At 46.6% G+C, this 10,289-nt stretch overlaps 1 protein-coding gene across 1 annotated transcript in view; it reads left to right on the plus strand.

Moving 5' to 3' along the window:
- Positions 1 to 8,545, plus strand: part of CD84 (CD84 molecule) — a 29,016-nt gene extending 20,471 nt beyond the window's left edge. Inside the window, exons 3-8 of the mRNA XM_008058706.1 lie at positions 511 to 762; positions 1,150 to 1,287; positions 1,901 to 1,933; positions 3,291 to 3,388; positions 4,378 to 4,440; positions 8,480 to 8,545. Coding sequence (XP_008056897.1) covers positions 511 to 762; positions 1,150 to 1,287; positions 1,901 to 1,933; positions 3,291 to 3,388; positions 4,378 to 4,440; positions 8,480 to 8,545 — 650 coding nt within the window. The remainder of the gene's footprint in view (positions 1 to 510; positions 763 to 1,149; positions 1,288 to 1,900; positions 1,934 to 3,290; positions 3,389 to 4,377; positions 4,441 to 8,479) is intronic.
- The last annotated feature ends 1,744 nt before the right edge of the window (positions 8,546 to 10,289 follow it).

Consider the following 10,289-nt stretch of genomic DNA (forward strand, 5'->3'; position numbering starts at 1 on the left):
GACAGAGTGAGACTCCAACTCAAAAATAAATAAATAAATAAATAAATAAAAATTTAATCTGCATTAATAATCTTTCATCCACTGCTATCTAAAGTCTACAGCGACAATTAACAAAACAACAGATCAAGCCCTAAGTTATAGCAGTTGCCAGTTTCTGTGGGGTAAATACTCCCACTTTGGTTGCTTTGAAGACATGCAGAGTTGGAAAGACATGCCCACTTGTCTATCATTACAAAGGACAGATGCAATAGATGGAAATAACCCCAAGGGCATAGGCAGCTGTAAAATGTCACCAAAAAAATAATAAATAATAGAAAGGGGTGAGTTTTGAGTACTTATTACCTTTACTTTTAATATAATTTATTTAATTGTGAGTTTTTATAATTTAATTTTCAGTGATGGCTGCGTCTAACAACCATCTTGCAAGATTTCTGAAAATGTACCAGTTGGCTCTCACAAGCTAGTACCAGCCTGCTAAAGCTCACTAAAGGCTATGTTTGCTCTTCACAGACCGGCTTGGGAAACCAAAAATCACACCGAGTTTAATGACATTGGTGAACAGCACCTGTAATGTCACACTGACATGCTCAGTGGAGAAAGAAGAAAAGAATGTGACATACAGTTGGAGTCCCTTGGGAGAAGAAGGGAATGTCCTTCAAATCTTCCAGGCTCCTGAAGACCAAGAGCTGACTTACACATGTACAGCCCAGAACCCTGTCAGCAACAATTCTGGCTCCATCTCTGCCCAGCAGCTCTGTGCAGGTAACCAGCTCTGTGCAGCTCTCTGGATGAGTCTTGGAAACTACTCTGAAAAGTTGCAAGGTTTGACCGTGGCCGATGTTCTCTAGAAAATGTGCCTCCTTAATGCTGGACCTGATTCCCAGAGCATCTCCTCCCAGGCAGCCTCTGGGAAAGAGTTCAGAGCCTTCTGAGAGATGTGATGCATGTCAGGGTGTTCTCTGGCAGTCCCTGCCTCTCTAATTCAGTTTCTCATCCTGACTTTAAATAGCGGAAAGTAGTTCCCTAGGAGTTTTGGCACTCCCTTGGAGAGCACTCAGTTCTGATAATGCCCCTGAATGTGGACAAGCCCGCTCAGCCTCTCGGACCCGTTTTCTGAGAGTCAAGACTCACTGCATCTTCTCTTTCCAGACATCACGATGGGCTCCCGTACCCGCCACACCAAGTTGCTGAGTGTGCTGGTGACACTCTTTCTGCTTGTTCTCATTCTATCTGCAGTGTTTTTGTGCCGTTTGTACAAGAGAAGACAAGGTAGGATTTTCTCAGAAGGTGAAATGTGGAAATGCACCTCTTCTTTCCTGGGACTGAAGCGGTTTATCCAAGGTGCTGCAGAGGGGTCCTTTGTTCCCAGGAATCGGCTTTCCCACAGTCCCTACCCTACCAGCTCACCACCTTCCAGAATGATGGCCCTGAGAACTTTTTGACATTACCCTGAACCATTTTCAGAATCTGTTCCTGAGATCATCAGTATCTGGTGGACCCAGAACTTGGGTCCGAGTTCACTGCTGATGTTAACAAGCTGTGCTTCGCTGGACACGTGTGTCTACTTTTGTGTCCTTGTGTGAAAAGTCTGGACTAGAGGTTTTCTAGGGTCACTTCTAATTTCATTGTATTTTGATAATGTCCTTTGCAGTCATTAAGGGTCACGTACTAATTTTGTATTCCATGGCTGTCACTAGATCCCTCTGAATTCCTCTGGATCTTTCTGTAATTGTGACATACTCAATTCAGAAAACCTGATTTTCGACCACTAGGGCATTACTACACCCTGCTATTCGCCCTCATCTCATGTCCACTCGGGATCTTCCTTTTCAGTTACACTAAATTGCACCACCAATTACAAAACCATGTTCCTGACTCTCTTTTGGGTCTGATTCCTCAGGTTCCTATTTGAAGACCTTCAGTAAGAGCCCTGGTAAGTTCTCAGCCACAGGGTTCTCTGAATAACAATGAGAGGTTGGGGAAGCTCACAGCAGAGCGGTAGGACTAAGCATGTGCTTTGCAGTCAGTCTGGGGGTGAAGGTCCCAGCTTGACCATTTCGCAGTTACTAGTTATTTTGTCACTGTCAGCTTCTGTTTTCTCAATTGTAAAATATTCATAGTGATAGGGCATGCTGCATATACTTATTAAGAGGATTATCTGGAATTAGACATAAAATACTTGACCCAGTTCTTGGTACACAGTAAGTGCTTAGTAAATGTTAGCTACTATATTGACAGTTGATGGGACTGGACAGGGCATGTGGGAGGAATTCTAGGATGAAGGGATTGGCGACATGTACCATATTCAAATGGTTTCACAATGGGGAGAAGTCACAGCCTGCTCAGACTCTAGGTGGCCTGCAAGGTCTTTCAAAGAACTTCAATCCCTCCCAGCCTCTTGGTGAGAGAGAAGGCTATTCTTTGCATAATAAATGAGATCAGAGAGAGCTCTCAGTCTGACTCACTCAATAGTCTGGTGCAGGGGCTGGTACAGAAGTAAACTCTGAAATGTTGGAGTCCTGTGATACTGCTCAATTCAGACTTGTTGTTTATAAATATGTTGGTACCCTGGAATATGAAGACCCAAAATTCTAGCTCTCTGTTCAGTTTGACCCTAAAATATTCTGTGTTAGTACAAAAACAAAAACAAAAATCACTGGAATAAATGCCTCTTCTAGCCCCCAAATTCTTAAAAGTGGGGACTTATCTACTGTTTTTGTTTCTCTGGGACCTCAGAAGGAGCTTAATAAATGCTTATTAACTCTGCGAATCAATCAAACAAGCAATAAACATTTGTGGAGCAATCCACTATGTGCTTAACCCCGAAGTGGTCACAGTAAGGTCTGCACCAGAAGATTGTAACACAGAGGATAACTAGACAGAGTCAGCCAAGTTAAAAAAAAAAAAACTAGGACCCTGCATGAAAAGTCAACTAGCTCTTCAGGGCAGTCAATGTTAAGTGCCAGAGACACTGAGTGACACCTTGGGTGGAAAAGCTACCTGTGACTGCCCACGGAGACTGAGGAGATTCTCTTTAGCCAAGTCTGGACTCTGGAATAGAAAAGAATTCCCATCAAGCTATGGGTGAGCCTGAACCAGTGGCCTGCTCTATCCCATGCAATCTCTGGACAGGGAGAGGCATCCAAGGATCCAAGCCCCCATCTCAAGAGGTTGGGAGCCATTTAACCCCTAAGACTTCACTCGCTCATCTTAAGAAGGGAACATTGGCACAGACTGTCTCTAAAACCTGTCCATCTTTCACAGACTTTGGTTCTATGTTTGTGACACAGATGCTGTCTCAAAGACAACAATATACACGTACGTCACGGTTTCAAGAGATGTCCAGTCAGCAGAGACCAGAATCTATGATGAAATCCCCCAGGCCAAGGTGAGCTGATGCTACCCATGGATGCCTAACCCGCCACCATCTCAGGGTCAGGAGTCACAAGCAGCCATTGCCCTCTGCTTGCTATTGTCTAGAAAGCAGCCACTGCCAAGAGTCTGGAGAGTCCAACAGGAAATCCCATGTCAGGGAAATGATGCCACAAGTCTTTCTGTGAGGACAGGAATGTGGCAGATTGTCACCCTATGGCAGCCTGTGTGGGTTGAAGCCCTGAGCTTCCACAGAGAGCCCGGCTCCATGTTAGGTGACAATCATGACTAGGAGCAAAGCGCCCCCTAGAGGGGCCTCCAACAAGGCAGCCCCTGGAGTGAGGTGAGGGTTGATGTGTGACTATTTATGTGGTGAACAGGTTGTTCAGGGGGCTCCAAGGCGTCACTGAGGGTCACGTAATTATGCCATTCTCAATTCAGAAAACCTGATTTTCGACCACTAGGGAATCACTACACCCTGACAGAGAGTTCCCCTCGAACTATGCGTCTGAGTCTGGCAACAGACTCAGCATCACACTGTCCCACAACCCCTCCTCCCACCTGCCTTTTACCTGCCTACTCCTCCCTCACCTCCACCCTGGATCACCATCCTCATGCTCCCACCAGCCTGCTTCCCTAAGGTCTGCAAGGAGTGAAGGCGGAAACTGATGTCTACCCAATCCGTCCAGCACAGTGTGTGTGGCTTGGGAGCAGAGGTGAATCCACAGAACTCTTGAGAAGAGGAAATTCTGACTGAGCAATACTCAGTCTGAACCCACAGACCCCTCCTCTTGGCTTCTGAGGTCTCCTGCCCAAGGCCCTGCCCATCTGCCACCCACTCACCCCCACCCTGCCCCCTCCTGCTTGGGTGGAACCAGAGCTGAGGACAGGGGAGGAGGTCACTTAGTGAAAGTGGGATCAGGAAGGGGTGGTGGGTGGGGTCAGAATGAGGAAGGGGAACTCATAAGACTCTCCTTCACTGAGGGGAAGACGAATGTTTTACAGGTGCCCCCCTCCAAGGAAGAGCTAGAAAACACAGTTTATTCCATGGTGCAGATCTCTGACAAGGTAACTCCTCTCTGACTTTTTATGCCCGGTCCATCCAACCAGGGGCCAGCTGGTTCCCTTGGGACTCTTCTACATTTCTCAGGAGTAGCTTCTAGGGTTTTTTTTTTATTTTTATAAAACTTCTAGGGCTTTGGTCTACGGTCCTTCCGCCCATACACAGAGTCCTGCTCCTCAGTTTCATGGTTGTCTACACTTGTCCTGCTTGGGATGCTGGTCTCACCCTTCAAATGCAGAAGTCCCTCTGAGTGACAGCATCAGAACTCCAGCCCCTATATCGCCTGGGGCCACTGCTGGTTCCTGGTGTGAAAATTAGAAATCAGATGCTTCCCTCTGAGCAGATGCAGGCCCACGCCAGGTGCCCGGATGGACAAATGGCTAAATTTCAGTTCCCCTTTGCGTGCTCAGCTGCCCTCTTACTGCACACAGCCTGCACAGCCATTTATAGGGGTCTGGTGACACTTCCAACTCCCTGTGCCTTATGTCCTCTGCAATATGCAAATCCCTGGGATAGGACTTTAAGTTTTGGGGATCTAGATAGGAACTGTTACTATGTGAAGGTTCTCATGTCTCCTACAGTCAGGACAGCTTCAGGTCACTTGGAAGATCAATTGTTCTCTAAGTATTCCTGTTTAACAGTTGTGTTACCGAGCAGAAAGCTAAAAGGGGTAAGAATTGAGCCGGGCTCGGTGGCTCAGCCTGTAATTCCATGCCTTTGGGAGGCTGAGGTGAGTGAATTGCCTGAGCCCGCTGGTTCAAGACCCGCCTGGGTAGCGAGACCCCATCTCTACAATAAATAAAAAAATCAGCCGGGCATGGTAGCGCATGCCTGTAATTCCAGCTACTTGGAAGGCTGAGGCGGAAGGATCGCCGGAGCCCAGCAGGTCGAGGCTGCGGTGGCCGGGAGCGGCCACTGCACTCCCATCTGGGCGACAGAGTGAGACTCCAACTCAAAAAATAATAATAATAATAATAAAATAAAATAATAAATAAAATAAAAGGGGTAAGAATTAAGAGCTGACTCTATAAGGCAATAGGAAAAACATCAATGAGCTCGACAAGCAGGATGATGCCACTCTCTTTTTCTTTTCCCCCAGATCATGTTTTTTTTAATTATAAAGAAGTGGGGTACAATTCAGGGTTAGGCATACAAACATTGATTATGCAGTTACCCTTGTTAATGAGGTATGCCCTTCCCGCCCCTAGCAGTTTCCCTCAACTGCCAATACTGCCCCTCCTGACAGTTTCCCATTACTGCCAAATGCTTTCTTATAGTATTATAATTGTTCACGTACCGCTTATGAGTGAGAACATATGGTACTCTGTTCTTTGTTTCTGTGATGATCACTGAGTATGATCGACTCCAAATCCATCCAAGTTGCTGTGAAGTCCATATATTTGTCTTTTATGACTGCATAATATTCCATGGTGTATATGTACCCCATTTTCTTTATCCAGTCCAGCTTCAATGGGCAGCATGGTTGGTTCCATGTTTTTGCTATTGTGAATAGAGATGCAACAAACATTCGTGTACAGGTATCTTTTTTGTAGAATGATTTGAGTTCCTCCCGGTATATTACCGATAGGGGAATTGCTGGGTCATAGGAAGGTCAATTTCTAGTTCCTTCAGAAATCACCACACTATCTTCCAAAGAGTTTGCACTAGTTTGGTTGCCCACCAGCAGTGTAGAAGCGTTCCCTTTTCTCCACATCCTCGCCAGCATCGGTTGTTGTTTGTTTTGTTTTTTTATTTTTTATTTTTGAGTTGGAGTCTCACTCTGTCACCCAGACTGGAGTGTAGTGGCCGCTCCCGGCCACCGCAGCCTCGACCTGCTGGGCTCCGGTGATCCTTCCACCTCAGCCTTCCGAGTAGCCAGAATTACAGGCATGTGCTACCACGCCCGGCTGATTTTTTGATTTATTGTAGAGATGAGGTCTCGCTGTCCAGGCAGATCTCGAACCCGCGGGCTCAGGCAATTCACTCACCTCAGCCTCCCAAAGGCGCGGGATTACAGGCTGAGCCACTGAGCCCGGCTGTTGTTTGTTTTATTAATGATGGCCATTCTTACTGGGGTAAGGTGGTATCTCGGTGTGGTTTTGATTTGCATTTCTCTGATGATGTGTGAGGCTGATCACCTTTCCATGTATCTGCTTGCTGACCATATATCTTCTTCTGAGAAGTGTCTATTTGTGTCCTTTGCCCACTTTTTAAAGGGGCTGTTTGTTTTTATTCCTTTCAGTGCATTTGAGTTCCTTATAGATCCTAGATGTTAGGCCTTTGTCATATATACAGTTGGCAAATATTTTTTCCCATTCTGTGGGCTGTCTCTCTGCTCTCTTGATGATTTCCTTTGCTTTGCAGAAGCTCGTTAGTTTGATGAGGTCCCACTTGTCTATTTTATTTCTTAAGGTATTGGCCTTTAGGGTTCTGAATAAGAATTGGTTGCCTGTTCCAATTTCCATAAGGGTGTCTCCTGCATTTTCTAAGATTCTTACAGTTTAAGGTTTTACATTTAGGTCTTTGATCCATTTAGAGTTGATTTTGTGTATGGTGATAGGTAGAGATCCTGTTTCAATCTTCTGCATGTTGTCAACCAGTTTTCCCAGCACCATTTACTGAATAGGTTCTCCTCTCCCCAGTGGTTGTTGTTGGAGGATCTGCAAAGATGAGTTGGTTGAGGAATTGAGAAATTGCTTCCGGAATCTCTTTTCTGTTCCATTGGTCTATTGTGCCACTGTCTTTTAAAGGGGACTTGATTCTCTGGGTATATTCCCAGAAGAAGACTGCTGGATCATATGGAAGCTAAGTTTTTAGTTATTTGAGAAATGGCCACACTGCTTTCCACAGAGGTTGAACTAGCTTACATTCTCACCAATAGTGTAGGAACACCCCCTTTCCTCCACAGCCACACCAGCACCTGGTGTTATTTGACTTTTCAATGATAGCCATTCTTACCTGTGTGAAGTGGTATCTCACTGTAGTTTTGATTTGCATTTCTCTGGTGATTAGTCAGGAAGAACCTTTTTTCAGTGTGCTTGTTGGCTGCTTGAATGTCTTCCTTTGAGAAGTGTCTGTTCATGTTCTTTGCCCACTTTTTAACAGGGTTGCTTTATTCCTTTCAATTCTTTTGAGTTCCTTGTAGAGCCTGAATTAGGCCTTTGTCAGATGCATAGCCTGCAAATTTTCCCCCATTCCTTGGGTTGTCTATTTACTCTTTTGCTGATTTTTTTCACACCACAACTCTAAAACAAAAATAAAATAAATAAAGGGGACTTGAAGCACACGGCAGTTTCAAGGTAAGGTAAGTCAAATGCCCTAAAGAACCAGACAGAAGGACCGTTACTTCCCCCATGATCAGAAGAGGGAAGGAGGAAAAGGAAGGAGGATCAAGACACAAGGAACAGGGTGCACAGCACACTTGTCCCAGGACCTCGAGGATGGTGGGAGGAAGAAGAGTCACCTGATTGTCCAACAGGTGAACAAAGAAGGAGATAACAATTGAGGGATTAGTTGGGGAGTCCTGGATTGAGGAAATCCTTATAAACAAGTCAGATGCCAATTAATGCAGTCCGTATTTAATGTAAAACCTAAGATTCCTCAAGCCAATGGGAAGGTTGGCCCTAAATGACCAGAGCACATAAGACTCTGGTGGTGACTCCCCACGGTGTGTAGGTAAAGTGGGGTCATTGACAAAAAGAAGCAGGGTTCAGCCAGGAACAAGAAGTGCAGGCAGCTTGAGCCTGGATGTTGCTTCAAACCTGTCATCAAAATCAGTGCCAAGCACTTGCCCCCCTTTCCCTCCTGCTGCTCTTTTCTGGTCTAAGAAGTTAATGGCCCAGGGCTCCCAAATGGGATGGCTGGAGCAGAGGTGAGCGACTCAGCGAAGGGTAAGACCCTGTTACCCCAATTTCCCACGGTACCCAGTAGATCTACAGTATCCCTCCTGTGCCATTGCTTAGCTCCCTTGGGAACCTCGCAGGACTGGAGTTCCCCAACAGCACCTTCCAGCTGACCTGTTCTCCCTCTCCCTGTCATGCACAGATGGGGAAAACCAGCAAGCAGGACAGCAAGCCTCCTGGGACTTCAAGCTATGAGACTGTGATCTAGGCTGCCAAACAGAGCTCTCCCCCTGGAAACTGAGCTACAACCACCAACACTGGCCAGTGCCCTGGACTCAGACTTTCTCTGCCCAACTCTTACTGGGAGACTACAAATCGCCACATTCCAACATGTTAAGCAAAGCAGGAAAGCCTCTGTTGCCAGGCATAGCTTGTGCCTGGATGAACAGATGGAGGTGTGCCCTTTCAGGAATGGTTCCCTCCTGGAAATATGACAAAACTTCCCAGACTTCTTCACATCGCAGCACATATTGAAAGAATACTTTTATGGCACACCGGGGTAAGCAATCCAGACTGCTCACATTTGGAGGCTGCATATGACCACAGGCTTCTCATGACTGGAGGGTACAACCCTGACCAGCAACCATGGAAGGAGGGCTGCTCTATTTTGCATGCCTGTAATTATTCCTGGCATGTTGCCTGGGCTTCTCTGCTCATAATCAGTATGTGCAAGGTGTCCGGGGCATGGCCTCCATCAGGTCCTACAGCTCCTTGGGCAAATTAGGAAAAGGTACCCTCTGCTTGAGGCAGGTACAGTCCCACACCTGAGTGCATGCCTTGGAGAGCTGACTGTGAGTTACACATCAGCCCCCACTCATCCCTTTGCCTGGGAATCTCCATCCAGAGTACAACTGGCTCGATCGGCCCAAATGTGATGACAGTGCTGTGTGGGAGGCTGTCAGAGCTGTGGCTGTCAGCCATGCAGACATGCTCCCCAAACGAAGCATTGGAAAGTGTTCTTTCCGTGGAGTCTAGACTTCTGGGGCACGTTTCTTTGGGCTCCACTTCAGACGCCTCGTAGAATTTTCTTTCTGGCCAAGTTTCCTTTTATATCACTCTAAACAGTGTCAGTAAGAAGAAGCAGTCATCTCCAATACCTCCCTCCCTGCAGCCCCCTGTTCTCCAAAAGGAATTGACCTGCTCTATTTCTGGCATTTCTGGGAAGTCAACCACCCAACCATCAAAACAAAAGACTTCGAAGGAAGCAGAGTCATTCTCCAGAAGGAACTTGGGAGATTATAGTGCAGATGATGAAACTGGGTTCATCCCAGTTCCTAAGGGTTTAAGCTGAGGCTGAGTCTCCTCACCCCGGAATCCCCCCAAACAAACAACCAGTCAGCTTACAAAGGCATTAACTCTTAGCAGTGAGGACGAATCATCCACAGCTGAGCGGGAGATTCATGTGACCGTTTAAGGAAGTATTTTTCTTAGGTGTTAGCAAAATACAACTGGCTACATCCTAAATCCCCATAAACAATCCCAGGCTAGACAGTGGAAAGGAGCTGCATTCTTAAGCAGAACAAAGGCATCATCCCCAGGGAATGGATCCCTAGACCCATCTAGCACCGACTGCCGTTAGCACTAGGTTAGGGACCCCAACACAGAAAGCATTTAATGTCTGCTCCCATCTAGCTGCAAAGGCAATTCCAGCACAGACACTACACCTAAGTCCTGAACTGCAGCTGCAAGTAGTGACATGAGCTAGAACTCCCAGAAAAGACCCTATGGGGAGCTGAAACTGGGCCTTGAAGGTTGGATGGAATTTGGGATAGAGAATGAGGAAAACAGAGAGGGCCTCCAAGTGAGAGAAGCGTGAGAAATGAACAGAGGCCTGGGTCAGAGGGTGTATTCAGGGCACCTCCTCCCCAGATACGATCCCTTAGCCTATGCGTGGCACAGTGCCCAGCTGGAATGGAATGTGTGCCCCCACCCCTGTTCACTTGTGCGGCCTT

Source organism: Carlito syrichta, unplaced genomic scaffold (genome assembly GCF_000164805.1).
Source record: "Carlito syrichta isolate Samal-C Ts95f unplaced genomic scaffold, Tarsius_syrichta-2.0.1 Scaffold303604, whole genome shotgun sequence".
In the NCBI taxonomy this organism is placed as follows: Eukaryota; Metazoa; Chordata; class Mammalia; order Primates; family Tarsiidae; genus Carlito; species Carlito syrichta.